We start from the raw sequence: 17,828 nt of genomic DNA, 5'->3' as shown, positions 1-17,828 counted from the left end.
TGGCAGAAGTTGGCTATTTGCTTTGTACAGTAGATGTCAGGAACATGGTTTGTCGTGATCACAATATGCGGTATGCAGTGTGCAGGTAAAAAGGTATCTAACGCTTAAACCAAAAATAAACAAAAGGCGAGTGCCGCTATGAAAAGGCATTGAAACTTAGGAAAGGCTATTCAGAATGAAACTAAAACTGAACTTGCTGCAAAGTAAACAAAAACAGAATGCTGGACGACAGCAAAGACTTACAGCGCGTGGAGCAGACGGCGTCCACAAAGTACAATCCGTACATGACATAACAATCAACAATGTCCCCACAAAGAAGGATAGCATCTGCACAACTTAATCTTGATTGCCGAAACAAAGCAGGTGGGGGGAATAGTCTTCAAGGAAGACATGAAACTGCTACAGGAAAATACCAACAAAACAGGAAACTCCACCGAAAAAAGAGCGCACACAAGAACTAAAAGACAGGAAAACGTCAAAAACCACAGTCCACCTATAGTGAAGCATGGTTGGTTATGGTTTCAATTCATATCCAACAATTGCGAAAACGACATTCTATTGTCAATATCGGCTGCAGAGGTTCATTTTTTTTAATGATTTCGGCTGGTTGTGTCCGTCTGGATTTTTTCAATGAATAAAATGTGCCTTGGCTCAGAAAAGGTTGAAACTGCTACAGGAAAATACCAACAAAACAGGAGTCAAGTCACCGAAATAAGAGCGCACACAAGAACTAAAAGACAGGAAAACGTCAAAAACCTCAATGAGATGTTACATGTGGTGACAGTACACCTACTTTGAGACAAGAGCTATAGTGAAGCATGGTTGGTTATGGTTTCAATTCATATCCAACAATTGCGAAAACGACATTCTATTGTCAATTGCAGAGCTTCATGTTTTAATGATTTCTGCTGGTTGTGTCCCTCCGGGTTTTTTCAATGAATAAAATGTGCCTTGGCTCGGAAAAGGTTGAAAAACAATGATTTAAACAAAAAGTCAAGAATGTGTTGTTTTAATTTCCTTTAACACTTGAATGCTGTGGCACCACCACGAGGAATTCTGGGAGGGTCCCATTGACTGTACGGTTTGTAAAGTTGTGATGGTGACAGTTTGAGGCCGGAACAGATTATTGCTTCTGACATTATTTATTATGGGGAAATAGTTTTTCAAGTTTGAGCATAAATTGAGTGGATTGTGTTCTTTGGAGGTTATGAGTGTCTTTGTGTATTTATTTCCTGTAAATAACACATTGAACATAAATCCTTCTCAGGACTGAACGGTACACCTTACTTCCTTTTGCACTGTTTTTATTTTCATTTTCTTCCTATGTTTTGCATGTTTTGTCGACTGTCGCACTGATACTGGAGTTGTTTTTAATCTTATCGTACTGGTGTATAGTGACAACAAAAGGCATTCTATTAAAGTACAGTTAAAGTACCAATGATTGTCACACACACACACACACTAGGTGTGGCGAAATTGTTCTCCGCATTTGACCCATCACCCTTGAGCACCCCCTGGGAAGTGAGGGGAGCAGTGAGCAGCAGCGGTGGCCGCGCCCGGGAATCACTTTTGGTGATTTAACCCCCAATTCCAACCCTTGATGCTGAGTGCCAAGCAGGGAGGTGATGGGTCCTATTTTTATAGTCTTTGGTATGACTCGGCCGGGGTTTAAACTCACAACCTACCGATCTCAGGGCGGACGCTCTAACCACTAGGCCACTGAGTATTATATTCTTTATAATGAAATATTTTTTGACACTGAATTTATGTATCTAAATGTTTTGCGTTTGAATTTTGTCATCTAAATTCTTTCTAACATCAATGCAGAAAAAAATCTGTGTATAACAATTCAGTGCAGAAAAATGAAATTCTTCAAAACTCAATACCCGCTTCGGATAAATTAAGATGAAAGCAATCTATCCTGTCTCAGAAGCAGCCGATGAGGTGTCAAGTTTTCAGGTAAAAATTTTGCGCTGACTTTTACACACTGAAGCCATGTCTACACTTAGTCATTTAACCCCTTAAACCAGGGGTCGGCGAGCCGCATGCGTCTATTTGGCAACTCTGATGCGGCTCAGCTGCACAATCGCCGACCCCCCAGATTGTTGCGGGGAGATTCCGGAATTCAATGCCTCTCCTGGACATCACTCGGAGTCAACATTCTCCAATTTTCACTCGGACTACAATATTTAGGGCGTGCCGTGATGATATTATTCTTAACGTCCTCTTGAACGTCATCGCGCCCGCCATTCACGGAATGCTATTTGCGTGCCGACCGGACACATGCATTTCGCTGCTTCTATCGGCACATGTATGAGATTGCAAGGTATACTGGGTGACACAGAGTACACTGACGGTTGTGATATAAACAACTTTAACACTCCTACTAGCTCCGTAACATCGCTAAAATTCGCTCCATTCTGTCCACTAAAGACGCTGAGATCATTATCCATGCGTTTGTTACGTCTCGTCTCGATTACTGTAACGTATTATTTTCGGGTCTCCCCATGTCTAGCATTAAAAGATTACAGTTGGTACAAAATGCGGCTGCTAGACTTTTGACAAGAACAAGAAAGTTTGATCACATTACACCTGTACTGGCTCACCTGCACTGGCTTCCTGTGCACTTAAGATGTGACTTTAAGGTTTTACTACTTACGTATAAAATACTACACGGTCTAGCTCCAGCCTATCTTGCCGATTGTATTGTACCATATGTCCCGGGAAGAAATCTGCATTCAAAAGACTCCGGCTTATTAGTGATTCCCAAAGCCCAAAAAAAGTCTGCGGGCTATAGAGCGTTTTCCGATCGGGCTCCAGTACTCTGGAATGCCCGCCCGATTGTAGCTGAGATAGGCGCCAGCGCCCCCCGCGACCCCGAAAGGGAATAAGCGGTAGAAAATGGATGGATGGATATTTAAACGGGGATAGCAGGTCCATTCTATGTGTCATACTTGATCATTTCGCGATATTGCCATATTTTTGCTGAACATCGACGATAAAGTTTGCAACTTTTGGTGCTGATAAAAAAAGCCTTGCCTGCACCGAAAGTCGCAGACGATGAAGTCACAAGTGTGAGGGCTCCTCACATCCTCACATTGTTTATAATATGAGCCTCCAGCAGCAAGTGCTATTCGGACCGAGAAAACGACAATTTCCCCATTAATTTGAGCGAGGATGAAAGATATGTGTTTGAGGATATTGATAACAAAGGACTAGAAAAAAAAGAAAAAAAAATCAAGAAAAAAAAAAGGCGGTTGCATTGGGACGGATTCAGATGTTTTTAGACACATTTACTAGGATAATTCTGGGAAATCCCTTATCTTTCTATTGTAAGAAAGATAAGGGAAACTCACTAAGGTACTATTAAATAGACTCCCTTTTTAGACCAGTTGATCTGCCGTTTCTTTTCTTTTTCTTCTATGTCCCACTCTCCTTTGTGGAGGGGGTCCGGTCCGATCCGGTGGCCATGTACTGATCGCCTGTGTATCGGCTGGGGACATCTCTGCGCTGCTGATCAGCCTCCGCTTGGGATGGTTTCCTGCTGGCTCCGCTGTGAACGGGACTCTCGCTGCTGTGTTGGATCCGCTTTGGACTGGACTCTCGCGACTGTGTTGGATCCATTATGGATTGATCTTTCACAGTATCATGTTCTCATATGTTCTCATAGTCATCAGTATCATCAGTATCACAGTATCATGTTCTCATAGTCATTATTGTCACCGGTGTCCCACTGGGTGTGAGTTTTCCTTGCCCTTATGTGGGCCTACCGAGGATGTCGTAGTGGTTTGTGCAGCCCTTTGAGACACTAGTGATTTAGGGCTATATAAGTAAACATTGATTGATTGATTGATTAGTGAGTTTAATAGTACCTGATAGTCGGAGGGGTGTGTTGACGCCAGTGTCCGAGGGAAGTCGACGGCAGCTTTATGGACAGCGCAAGCTCAGCTGATCTCCGATAAGAGGCGACTTTTTACCACAATTTTCTCACCGAAAACTGCCGGTTGACATGTGGTCGGGATCCATGTTCGCTTGACCGCTCTGATCCATAGTAAAGCTTCATCTTTGGGAATTTTAAACAAGGAAACACCGGCTGTGTTTGTGTGGCTAAAAGCTTCCCACCTACATCTTTCTTCTTTGACGTCTCCATTATTAATAGAACAAATTGCAAAAGATTCAGCAACACGGATGTCCAGGATACTGTTTAATTGCGCGATGAAAAGAGACGACTTTTATCCGCAAATAGTGCTGCGCTAATATTTCCTTACAGTCCGTGACGTCACACGCATGCCTCATCATTCCGCGACGTTTCCACAATAAACTCCGCGGGAAATTTAAAATTGCAATTTAGTAAACTAAACCGGCCGTATTGGCATGTGTTGCAATGTTAATATTTCATCATTGATATATAAACTATCAGACTGCGTGGTCGGTAGTAGTGGGTTTCTGTAGGCCTTTAACGTAACATATGGTAAGAGTCATTCAAATAACTATAACATACAGAACATGCTAGTTTACCAAACAATCTGTCACTCCTAATCGCTAAATCCCATGAAATCTTATACGTCTAGTCTCTTACGTGAATGAGCTAAATAATATTATTTGATATTTTACGGTAATGTGTTAATATTTTCACACATGTCGCTCCTGAGTATAAGTCGCACCCCCGGCAAAACTATAAAAAAAACTGCGACTTATAGTCCGAAAAATATGGTAACCATGTTTATGTGAACATATACGACCGACACTGTGTATTCCTTGTGGCCATGTTTGAAGCTCCACCCCTCCAGATACATCACACGCCTTCTTCTCTTACTTCTTCCCTTCTCTTCCCGCCTCGTCCTTGTCATCCCCTCCCCACTTTTCCCCTCCGTATCGGAGCCATCGTCCTGTGTCCATTATTTCCTCTGTGGTACCTTTCTCTTGCTTAGACCGCGTACACAGCCTGTGACGAGGCCGCCTCTGTTGTGTCACACTGTGGGGGGGGGAGCCACGCCCCCGCTCCTCTACACCCCCCCCCCAGTCCTCTAGCCTATGAGGCACTTTTATTAAATCTGCGAAGGCGCTGGGCCGCGCTGGCAGGTAATCCCACAGTAATTGTTTCCAGATTAGGGGAGCTGCACCACAAAGCAGGTTTAGCCAGGCATGAAATGGCCTCCCCATGCTGCAGCGCCAGCAACCCAAACCTGGCCGAGGTGAAGACTCACCTGGGTGAAGTCCACAAACGTCCACGGCAGCACAGAGTCCAGGTAGCCCATGTCTTTGGAGAACCTGTTGAGGATTCTTCCTGTTCAACCACAGAATAGAAGAGAACATTTAGAAATGGAAGAATTACATCACTGACAGCATAATTTAGCTGTTATGCAGATGTCTCATTTGTATGATAACTCCTATAATAAGATACAACACGGAAGCGCCTGGGAACCATTTATGGTGATCTAACCCCCAATTCTAACCCTTGATGCTGAGTGCAGTGAGACCAGTTGATCTGCTGTTTCTTTTCTTTTTCTTCTATGTCCCACTCTCCCCTGTGGAGGGGGTCCGGTCCGATCCGGTGGCCATGTACTGCTTGCCTGTGTATCGGCTGGGGACATCTCTGCGCTGCTGATCCGCCTCCGCTTGGGATGGTTTCCTGCTGGCTCCGCTGTGAACGGGACTCTCGCGACTGTGTTGGATCCATTGTGGATTGAACTTTCACAGTATCATGTTAGACCCGCTCGACATCCATTGCTTTCCTCCTCTCCAAGGTTCTCATAGTCATCATTGTCACCGACGTCCCACTGGGTCATTATTGTCACCGATGTCCCACTGGGTGTGAGTTTTCCTTGCCCTTATGTGGGCCTACCGAGGATGTCGTGGTGGTTTGTGCAGCCCTTTGAGACACTAGTGATTTAGGGCTATATAAGTAAACATTGATTGATTGATTGATGATAATGGGTCCCATTTTTTCATAGTCTTTGGTATGACTCGGCCGGGGTTTGAACTCACAACCTACCGATTTCAGGGCGGACACTCTAACCCAGTGGTTCTTAACCTTGTTGGAGGTACCGAACGCCACCAGTTTCATATATGCATTCACCGAACCCTTCTTTCGTGTAAAATCAAATGGGTTTTTTTCAAACTCAAGACAAAGTTCTATGTTTTTGGTAACACTTTAGTATGGGGAACATATGAAGAGTTCATATGCATATGTGGACTTGGAGAAGGCATTCGACCGTGTCCCTCGGGAAGTCCTGTGGGGAGTGCTCAGAGAGTATGGGGTATCGGACTGTCTTATTGTGGCGGTCCGCTCCCTGTATGATCAGTGTCAGAGCTTGGTCCGCATTGCTGGCAGTAAGTCGGACCAGTTTCCAGTGAGGGTTGGACTCCGCCAAGGCTGTCCTTTGTCACCGATTCTGTTCATAACTTTTATGGACAGAATTTCTAGGCGCAGTCAAGGCGTTGAGGGGTTCCGGTTTGGTGGCCACGGGATTAGGTCTCTGCTTTTTGCAGATGATGTAGTCCTGATGGCTTCATCTGGCCGGGATCTTCAGCTCTCACTGGATCGGTTCGCAGCCGAGTGTGAAGCGACCGGAATGAGAATCAGCACCTCCAAGTCCGAGTCCATGGTTCTCGCCCGGAAAAGGGTGGAGTGCCATCTCCGGGTTGGGGAGGAGACCCTGCCCCAAGTGGAGGAGTTCAAGTACCTAGGAGTCTTGTTCACGAGTGGGGGAAGAGTGGATCGTGAGATCGACAGGCGGATCGGTGCGGCGTCTTCAGTAATGCGGACGTTGTACCGATCCGTTGTGGTGAAGAAGGAGCTGAGCCGGAAGGCAAAGCTCTCAATTTACCGGTCGATCTACGTTCCCATCCTCACCTATGGTCATGAGCTTTGGGTCATGACCGAAAGGATAAGATCACGGGTACAAGCGGCCGAAATGAGTTTCCTCCGCCGGGTGGCGGGGCTCTCCCTTAGAGATAGGGTGAGAAGCTCTGCCATCCGGGAGGAACTCAACGTAAAGCCGCTGCTCCTCCACATCGAGAGGAGCCAGATGAGGTGGTTCGGGCATCTGGTCAGGATGCCACCCGAACGCCTCCCTAGGGAGGTGTTTAGGGCACGTCCAGCTGGTAGGAGGCCACGGGGAAGACCCAGGACACGTTGGGAAGACTATGTCTCCCGGCTGGCCTGGGAACGCCTCGGGATCCCCCGGGAAGAGCTAGACGAAGTGGCTGGAGATAGGGAAGTCTGGGCTTCCCTGCTTAGGCTGCTGCCCCCGCGACCCGACCTCGGATAAGCGGAAGATGATGGATGGATGGATGGCATATGCAAAAGCAGATAAATCCATTTTGACCGCTTCTGTATATTAACGATTTTCTGCCTGCTGGTGTTGCCGGTACATGTACAAGCATACAATGGTTTATTTAATATCAACATAAGCAAGTCATGAAAGCCTAAACTTTTAAGAAATGCTGATGTAATGAATGGCTTTCAAGTAAGAGTGTTTGATGTGGTTTTACGTCAAAAGCAGATATATCCAAATTATGATATGTTGCAAAAACAGATATCTCCAAAATCGTTTTCTTTGCGGTCGTTATTTCGCATAATATTCAAGATAAAGATAGAGAGAAAAACAGAACGTGAAATTTATCGAAAGCCACATTTCAAGGTAACTACTGTTCACATTTCTTTACTTCATTTTTTAACAGTTTGGATCCCTTGGTACGTATAAATCTAGCTGTCCCTGCGAACATTGTTTCTTCGTACTTGCTAACCGGACATGCTTTTTTGGAACTGTGACCTCACATATTTACCTTGTGCTTTCAGCACAAAATGAAAAAACAAAAAAAACAGTGTTGCAATGAAGACAATGTTTTATTAATGAAACAAGCACAAATGCTCAACCTGGTTTGCCTATCAAAAACACTCCTGTGCAGATAACAGCTCACTCATCATCGCTATCGACATTAGCTCCATGCTCGACAACATCGTTTAACGCAGCGGTGTAAAACTCACGGACACGCGTGCTAGCGCCAACATCAAATAACTTCAACAGGTCAGTTTTTTTCGCTGGCTTAACAGTGTTCACAGGAGAAGCTTCCAAATTATTCATGCATGGATAACAACACTGAGTGAGTCCGAGCGCGCTGCCATTTTGTTTGTCACGTGATCCCGTACTGCAGCGCTGGTTGGGCAAACGGATATATCGGCTTTTGTGGTAAATGATCCATGGCGCTTATCGGCCTTTGCAATAAATCGCTGAACTAAATGACGTTAAAAGCGGCATTTGTCTGCATTTGCAAACAAATTGATTTTGGTATACCACAATAGAAGTGGCAGACTATATATTACCGAGGCTGGGCTAAACTTTATCAAAATGGCGTTTATCGGTTTTTGCGTATGAACTCTTCATATTCTAAGTAACAAAGACTTAATTTAGAGTTATTTGGACACCAGGGGAACATATTCTAAGTAATAAAGACTTAATTTAGAGTTATTTGGTTAGGGTTTGGGTTAGGATCAGGTTTAGGGTTATGATAAGGCCATGCCGAAAAAAGCATTAATTAGTACCTAATGACTAGTTAAGAACCAATTATGTTACTAATTTGCATGTTAATTAGAAACTAATTAATGGTGAATATGTTCCCCATACTAAAGTGTTACCTTATTTTTTTTACTGGTGCACCAATTGAACCATGCATTGACATCACCTTGTTCAAACAACAAAACTAAGACAGTGCATAAACTCACAACAAATTACATACCTGCAAATCAATCAGCTGTTGGCCGTAATATGCCAACAGGGAGAAGTTTGTATTTACACGAAGAGTCGGGTGTGTTTTGATCTCCGCCGAACCCCTGAGGTCGACTCACCGAACCCCTAGGGTTCGATCGAACCCTGGTGAAGAACCAATGCTCTAACCACTAGGCCACTGAGTATAGATAGATAGATAATAGAATAAAACCAATCAAATCTCATTAGACCGTGTGGTGCAACAATGCTCATTGAGTAATACAGTGTGGTAATATTATAAAGACTAATGGTTTACCCATTATCAACACTGTATTTACATAGTCAGCAGAGATATATGCACAGTAGAGATGCGCGGATATGCAATTATATCACCCGCAACCGCATCACCAAACTCGTCATCCACCCGCCGTCCACCCGAACCAACATTATATCAGGATCGTACCCGCCCGCTGAAACACATCAGAGGTTGGCCGCCTTTACCACTCATAGAGCTATGTAAACCTGTTTCACAGAGTAATCATGACAATTGGAGCCGCTAACGTTCCCGCGACTATCCAATAGCGTTCATCCTAATTACAAGAATATGAGCGTGCTGTGAAGCCATTGCCTTAGACACCTTCAACAACATGTACGAACCGATTGTTGGTCCGGCAACATGTTGTGCGCAGCTTCCGCAAATACACGTTCAAGATTGAAAGGCATACTGGGTGATACAGAGTAATAAACAACTTTAACACTTGCTAATATGCGCCACGCTGTGAAGCCACACCCAACAAGATTGACAAACACATTTCGGGAGAACATCCTCACAGTAACACAACATAAATGCAACACATCAAATACCCATAATCCTTTGTATCCGTGATGGTTCCTAAATATATTTTGCACCCCCGCGCCCCCAACCCCGCCGACCTTACCGACACACGGGGGGTGGAAAATAGTCAGGAAGTGTCATGAATACAAAGGATTATGGGTATATTTTGTGTTGCGTTTATGTTGTGTTACTGTGAGGATGTTCTTCCGGAATGTGTTTGTCGTTCTTAATTGGTGTGGCTTCACAGCGTGGCGCATATTACTAAGAGTGTTAAAATTGTTTATATCACAACCATTAGTGTACTCTGTGTCACCCAGTATGCCTTGCAGTCGTGTGCGTGTTGCCGCGAAAGCCACACACAACATGATGCTGGACTGACAAGTAGATCGTACTGGGTATTATCTTCGACCCAACTCTCTCCTTTGAGGCACACATTAAAAGCGTTACTAAAACGGCCTTCTTTCATCTCCGCAATATCGCTAAAATTCGCTCCATTCTGTCCACTAAAGACGCCGAGATCATTATCCATGCGTTTGTTACGTCTCGTCTCGATTACTGTAACGTATTATTTTCGGGTCTCCCCATGTCTAGCATTAAAAGATTACAGTTGGTACAAAATGCGGCTGCTAGACTTTTGACAAGAACAAGAAAGTTTGATCACATTACACCTGTACTGGCTCACCTGCACTGGCTTCCTGCGTACTTAAGATGTGACTTTAAGGTTTTACTACTTACGTATAAAATACTACACGGTCTAGCTCCATCCTATCTTGCCGATTGTATTGTACCATATGTCCCGGCAAGAAATCTGCGTTCAAAGGACTCCGGCTTATTAGTGATTCCCAAAGCCCAAAAAAAGTCTGCGGGCTATAGAGCGTTTTCCGTTCGGGCTCCAGTACTCTGGAATGCCCTCCCGGTAACAGTTCGAGATGCCACCTCAGTAGAAGCATTTAAGTCTCACCTTAAAACTCATTTGTATAGTCTAGCCTTTAAATAGACTCCCTTTTTAGACCAGTTGATCTGCCGTTTCTTTTCTTTTTCTTCTATGTCCCACTCTCCCTTGTGGAGGGGGTCCGGTCCGATCCGGTGGCCATGTACTGCTCGCCTGTGTATCGGCTGGGGACATCTCTGCGCTGCTGATTCGCCTCCGCTTGGGATGGTTTCCTGCTGGCTCCGCTGTGAACGGGACTCTCGCTGCTGTGTTGGATCCGCTTTGGACTGGACTCTCGCGACTGTGTTGGATCCATTGTGGATTGAACTTTCACAGTATCATGTTAGACCCGCTCGACATCCATTACTTTCCTCCTCTCTAAGGTTCTCATAGTCATCATTGTCACCGACGTCCCACTGGGTGTGAGTTTTCCTTGCCCTTATGTGGGCCTACCGAGGATGTCGTGGTGGTTTGTGCAGCCCTTTGAGACACTAGTGATTTAGGGCTATATAAGTAAACATTGATTGATTGATTGATTGAATTGTGGCGTCTCTTGCTGTCTTCTTCGCTTTGTGACACGGGTCTTAAATGGGACTTTGAACGGCAAAGGATACCGATCACAGAACCATGCATATCAAATATTTCCGGATGGTTCAACCGCCACCCGCCCGAGGACTCCGCGGATGAGACCGCAAACCGCGCATCTCTAATGCACAGTATGCATTGCCATCAGATAAGAAAACCAATGATTATCTAACTTTGAAACAATGACTCAGTTTTTGTTTTGTAATCGCGCGGATGAATATGTGCGGGATGCTTTTGTTTGTGGACAAAAGGAGGGCGGGAGAGACAGGGCGCGAAGCTGCATGCCTGCCTTGTCCTTGTGACTGCCGCCGACGTTAATTGAGCTGCTTCCAATCTGCTCAGGTGTTCGTCATTTCAAAGGCAGAGGTTGCATTCATTGCGGCTCCTTTTATGATGGCACATGGCACACGAGGTCATACCCCAGTTGCTTTCACGCACTGTTTACTGCGGGGTCGCTGATAGACAATCCCCACTTCACACTGCCTTTATCTGACCGTGATGGAGGTTTTGTGGGAGAAAATGTAGCAGAGAAATGCTACCAACGCCACTGCTGCCATCTGTCATCGCTACGCAATTGGTGCAGGGACAAAGCAGCCATTTGTCATCCCGGTTTTCTCTCACAGATATGGATACGATTTAAGAGTGGGACAAAATATCCTCCTTCTATCACAGCACAGTATCAATACACCAAACTCATATTGTCACTGAGGTTAGCACAAAATAGAAATACTGCAACATTCTTATATCACAGTACAGTATTCATACAGTATATGATATTGATATTGTCTAGGCCGGGGGTCTGCGACCTACCCTAGTGGCTCCCTGGAGCTTTTTCAAAAATGTAAATAGAAAAAGATGGGGGAAAAATCAATCAATCAATCAATCAATCAATGTTTACTTATATAGCCCTAAATCACTAGTGTCTCAAAGGGCTGCACAAACCACCACGACATCCTCGGTAGGCCCACATAAGGGCAAGGAAAACTCACACCCAGTGGGACATCGGTGACAATGATGACTATGAGAACCTTAGAGAGGAGGAAAGCAATGGATGTCGAGCGGGTCTAACATGATACTGTGAAAGTTCAATCCACAATGGATCCAACACAGTCGCGAGAGTCCAGTCCAAAGCGGATCCAACACAGCAGCGAGAGTCCCGTTCACAGCGGAGCCAGCAGGAAACCATCCCAAGCGGAGGCGGATCAGCATCGCAGAGATGTCCCCAGCCGATACACAGGCAAGCAGTACATGGCCACCGGATCGGACCGGACCCCCTCCACAAGGGAGAGTGGGACATAGATATATATTTATGTTTCAACAGGGTTTCTGTAGGACAGGGGTCGGCAAACTAAAATGTTGAAAGAGTCATATTGGACCAAAAATACAAAAACAAATCCGTCTGGAACCGCAAAAAAATAAAAGCCACATTACATACAAATAGTGTGTCATGAGATATAAATTTAATTAAGACTTAAAAGAAACTAAATGAGCTCAAATATAGCTACAAATGAGGCATAATGATGCAATATGTACATATTAGCCTAAATAGCATGTTAGCATCTATTAGTTTGCAGTCAGGCAGTGACCAAATATATCTGATTAGCACTCCACACAAGTCAATAACATCACCTGTCCATCCATGCACAACGTTAAAAGTGTGGTGGACAAAATGAGTCAGAAAAAGAAGTGGCATAAAACACGTCTTAGAAAGTCGGAGAAAGTTATACATTTAAACAAACTACGGTGAGTTCAAGGAGCGCCAAAATTAGTAGGACAAAACGGCGCTCGCCAAATACTCGAATCAGTTAAGCATGTTTAATAAAAACAGTGTGCTTTATAACAATTAGGGAGGTTTGTGTCATGTTTGTCCTCCCACAGAAACTATATTAAAACCAAAATGTTTTTTCCCCCTCATCTTTTTCTATTGTTCATACATTTTTGAGGTTTTGGCTCAAAATCTCACGATACGAGTTTATACCAAAATGGATACATGGATGATACAGCGGAGGATTGGGAGAATGTCATGTGGTCAAATGAAACCAAAATAGAACTTTTTGGTATAAACTCAACTCGTCGTGTTTGGAGGAAGAAGAATACTGAGTTGCATCCCAAGAACACCACACCTACTGTGAAGCATGGGGGTGGAAACATCATACTTTGGGGCTGTTTTTCTGCTAAGGGGACAGGACGATTGAACCGTGTTAAGGAAAGAATGAATGGGGCCATGTATCGTGAGATTTTGAGCCAAAACCTCCTTCCATCAGTGAGAGCTTCGGCAAAAGTCACCCATTTAGAGTTCGGAAATCGGTTAAAAAAATACATGGTTTTTTTTCTGCAACATCAAGGTATATATTGACGCTTGCATAGGTCTGGTGATAATGTTCCCCCTTAAGGAAAGAATAAATGGGGCCATATATTGTGAGATTTTGAGCCAAAACCTCCTTCCATCAGTGAGAGCTTAGAATGGTTGACCATATACTTATTTTCCACCATAATTTACAAATAAATTCTTTAAAATTCCTACAATGTGAATTCTTGGATTTTTTTTCACATTCTGTCTCTCACAGTTGAAGTGTACCTATGATGAAAATTACAGACCTCTGTCATCATTTTAAGTGGGAGAACTTGCACAATCGGTGGCTGACTAAATACTTTTTTCCCCCCACTGTGTGTCAAGTATACGGCAAAAGCGTTGCTACAAAAAGTAGCAGCACTACTAATTTGAAGCATATTTTCAAAAGTCACCCGCTAGAGAATGAAGAGTGCTTGAAACTCCACATGTCAACATCTCCGGCCGCTGCCACGTCCACAAAATGTCGCAGCAACCAGCACTGACCAAATTGAGCCTGGCGTCTCCCAATTCCAGATCAACACCGAATTAAAAATGTAGAGAAGGAGATAACGTCCACAGCAACGTTCCCTCTAAGGTACGCGCCTGTGCAATTGCACACTGCTCACGCATCCTCTGCGCACGGCAAATCTAGGCCGCACACAAAGTTGAATAAAAAGATAAGCGCATAACAGTGTGAACGTTATGCGCTGACTAAATACTTTTTTTGCCCCACTGTACCTGTGATTATCAGTTATGGCATAGATGCTGTATTAAAACTATTGTTACTGTGCTATGCCAAGTCCTGCTAAGCAAGCAAATACTGTGCAGCTGAATATATGAATGCATGATTTTAGACGGTTGGATTTGTTTAGGGAGGTGTAGAAGTGGGAGTGTGTGGCCACGCTGTTGCAGCCGTGGTACCACTGACCTAAAAGTTGCCTCCCAGTCACTGCTATGGAGGTGGGCCCTGTAATCACTCCTCTCCACGGCTGTAAGCGGCTTACAGCTTTATCCAAAATACCGCTCCCGCCTAAAAACATGCATGCGGACGAGGCCGGGCTCCCCCGTAACAGCCATCGCATAAACCCAGCCAAAGCATTATTCCCCAGCAATGCTCCAAATCAACGCTGATTCAAAGTCAAGTGGCGTAAGCATGTTGTACACTCGGAGGCAGACTAATCGTATTCACAGTGAGAGTCCCCCTTTAGCATAGACATCCCGAGGGGAGGGTTCAAATAAGGCGGCGGAGGTGCTGCTGCTACTACGCTAGCCTGGGAAAACCGCTTGTCAGGCCCTGTTTGCGCGGGATAGGAATATATATTTTATGTAACGTCTCCGTCTAAGCCGTAGATGACCCAAATTCACACGAGCCTTGGACAAACAATGCCTATGAGAAAGGGATCTGTTTCTGCCGGTTACATCATGCAACGCTTGGGGGATGTAAAGCAGAGAACATCAGTCAGCTATCAGCTGTTTGACATGACAAGCGGCTCGGTTAACACAGCGGGGATGAGCTTCAGACACTGCGCTGCAGAGAGGATGCATTACAGTCATGCAGTTGCACTAATGGAAATGCCTGTGAGGTGAGATCGGCACGGGACAATGGCTTCAAGGCCTACCGAAATGAGATTTTCCTATTTAAACAGGGATAGCAGGTCCATTCTATGTGTCATACTTGATCATTTCGCGATATTGCCATGTTTTTGCTGAAAGGATTTAGTAGAGAACATCGACGATAAAGTTTGCAACTTTTGGTCGCTAATAAAAAAGCCCTGCCTTTACCGGAAGTATGTGCGCGTGACGTCACGAGTTGTAGGGCACATATTCACATTGTTTATAACGGGAGCCACCAGCAGTAAGAGCAATTCGGACCGAGAAAGCGACAATTTCCCCATTAATTTGAAAGGATGAAAGATTCATGAATTACGATATTGATAGTGAAGGACTAGAAAAAAAAAAGCGCCAGCTACGGGCGGCGGCAGTGTGAGCGTTTCAGATGTAATCAGACACATTAACTAGGATAATTCTGGAAGATACCTTGTCTGCTTATTGGTTTAATAGTTTTTTAGTGAGATTTTAAAGATTGTAAAGACATACCTAGAGGTCGGATGGCTGCGGTGAACACGCAGTGTCTCAGAGAGAAGCCGATGAGCCAAGCTCACAGCTGCCTTTTTTTGACAGCTGCTGCAGGACGATGAATAATCCACTGATGTCTCCGGTAAGATATATATATATATCACAATTTCCCCATACAAACACATGCTGGTTGACGTAGAGAAAACATGTTCGCTTGACCGCTCTGCTTCACAGAGAACAAAGAAACACCTGCTGTGTCTCGGTGCTAAAGACAGCTGCAATCCACCGCTTTCCACCAACAGCAGTGTGAGCGTTTCAGATGTAATTAGACACACTAACTAGGATAATTCTGGAAGATCCCTTTTCTGCTTATTGTTTTAATAGTGTTTTAGTGAGATTGTAAAGACATACCTCGAGGTCGGATGCATGCGGTGAACACGCAGTGTCTCTAGAGAGAAGCCGAGGAGCCAAGCTCACAGCTGCCTTTTTTTGACAGCTGCTGCAGGACGACAAATAATCCACTGATGTCTCCGGTAAGACATATATATCACAATTTCCCCATCCAAAAACATGCTGGTTGACGTAGAGAAAACATGTTTGCTTGACCGCTCTGTGTCACAACAAACAGAGAAACACCTGCTGTGTCTCGGTGCTAAAGACAGCTGCAATCCACCGCTTTCCACCAACAGCAGTGTGAGCGTTTCAGATGTAATTAGACACATTAACTAGGATAATTCTGGAAGATCCATTTTCTGCTTATTGTTTTAATAGCGTTTTACTGAGATTGTAAAGACATACCTCGAGGTCGGATGGCTGCGGTGAACACGCAGTGTCTCTAGAGAGAAGCCGAGGAGCCAAGCTCACAGCTGCCTTTTTTGACAGCTGCTGCAGGACGACGAATAATCCACTGATGTCTCCGGTAAGATATATATATCACAATTTCCCCATTCAAAAACATGCTGGTTGACGTTGTCTCGGTGCTAAAGACAGCTGCAATCCACCGCTTTCCACCAACAGCAGTGTGAGCGTTTCAGATGTAATTAGACACATTTACAAGGATAATTCTGGAAGATCCCATATCTGCTTATCTGCTTATTGTTTTAATAGTGTTTTAGTGAGATTTTAAAGATTGTAAAGACATACCTAGAGGTCGGATGGCTGCGGTGAACACACCAGTGTCTCAGAGAGAAGCCGATGAGCCAAGCTCACAGCTGCCTTTTTTTGACAGCTGCTGCAGGACGACGAATAATCCACTGATGTCTCCGGTAAGATATATATCACAATTTCCCCATTCGAAAACATGCTGGTTGACGTAGAGAAAACGTTTTCGCTTGACCGCTCTGCTTCACAACAAACAAAGAAACACCGGCTGTGTCTCGGTGCTAAAGACAGCTGCAATCCACCGCTTTCCACCAACAGCAGTGTGAGCGTTTCAGATGTAATTAGACACATTTACAAGGATAATTCTGGAAGATCCCTTATCTGCTTATTGTTTTAATAGTGTTTTAGTGAGATTTTAAAGATTGTAAAGACATACCTCGAGGTCGGATGGCCGCGGTGAACACGCAGTGTCTCTAAAGAGAAGCCGAGGAGCCAAGCTCACAGCTGCTGCAGGACGACGAATAATCCACTGATGTCTCCGGTAAGATATATATATATATCACAATTTCCCCATACAAACACATGCTGGTTGACGTAGAGAAAACATGTTCGCTTGACCGCTCTGCTTCACAAAGAACAAAGAAACACCGGCTGTGTCTCGGTGCTAAAGACAGCTGCAATCCACCGCTTTCCACCAACAGCAGTGTGAGCGTTTCAGATGTAATTAGACACATTTACAAGGATAATTCTGGAAGATCCCTTATCTGCTTATTGTTTTAATAGTGTTTTAGTGAGATTTTAAAGATTGTAAAGACATACCTAGAGGTCGGATGGCTGCGGTGAACACACCAGTGTCTCAGAGAGAAGCCGATGAGCCAAGCTCACAGCTGCCTTTTTTTGACAGCTGCTGCAGGACGACGAATAATCCACTGATGTCTCCGGTAAAATAAAAATATCACAATTTTCCCATCCAAAAACATTCTGGTTGACGTAGAAAAAACATGTTTACTTGACCGCTCTGCTTCACAACAAACAAAGAAACACCTGCTGTGTCTCGGTGCTAACGACAGCTGCAATCCACCGCTTTCCACCAACAGCATTGTTTTCTTTATAGTCTCCATTATTAATTGAAGAAATTGCAAAAGATTCAGCAACACAGATGTCCAAAATACTGTGTAATTATGCGGTTAAAGCAGACGACTTTTAGCCACGAGTGGTGCTGCGCTAATATTTCCTGACAGTCCGCGACGTTTTCAA

The 17,828-nt window shown here is 44.4% G+C and overlaps 1 protein-coding gene across 4 annotated transcripts in view; it reads right to left on the bottom strand.

Annotated features, from left to right (window-relative positions):
• The window catches only part of LOC133537908 (ATP-binding cassette sub-family C member 4-like), a 222,480-nt gene that overhangs the window by 134,831 nt on the left and 69,821 nt on the right, over positions 1-17,828 (bottom strand). For all 4 annotated transcript variants that reach the window (XR_009802889.1, XM_061879058.1, XM_061879057.1 and 1 more), the window contains exon 20: positions 5,208-5,287. Coding sequence is in view for 3 of the 4 variants with exons in the window: in XM_061879058.1 (XP_061735042.1) it covers positions 5,208-5,287 (80 nt within the window). In the remaining variant the exon portion in view is untranslated. The remainder of the gene's footprint in view (positions 1-5,207; positions 5,288-17,828) is intronic.

Source organism: Nerophis ophidion, linkage group LG19, assembly GCF_033978795.1.
Source record: "Nerophis ophidion isolate RoL-2023_Sa linkage group LG19, RoL_Noph_v1.0, whole genome shotgun sequence".
NCBI classification, from domain to species: domain Eukaryota; kingdom Metazoa; phylum Chordata; class Actinopteri; order Syngnathiformes; family Syngnathidae; genus Nerophis; species Nerophis ophidion.
Note: the sequence above shows the minus strand (reverse complement) of the source record. Positions and strands in the feature narration are given on the sequence as shown.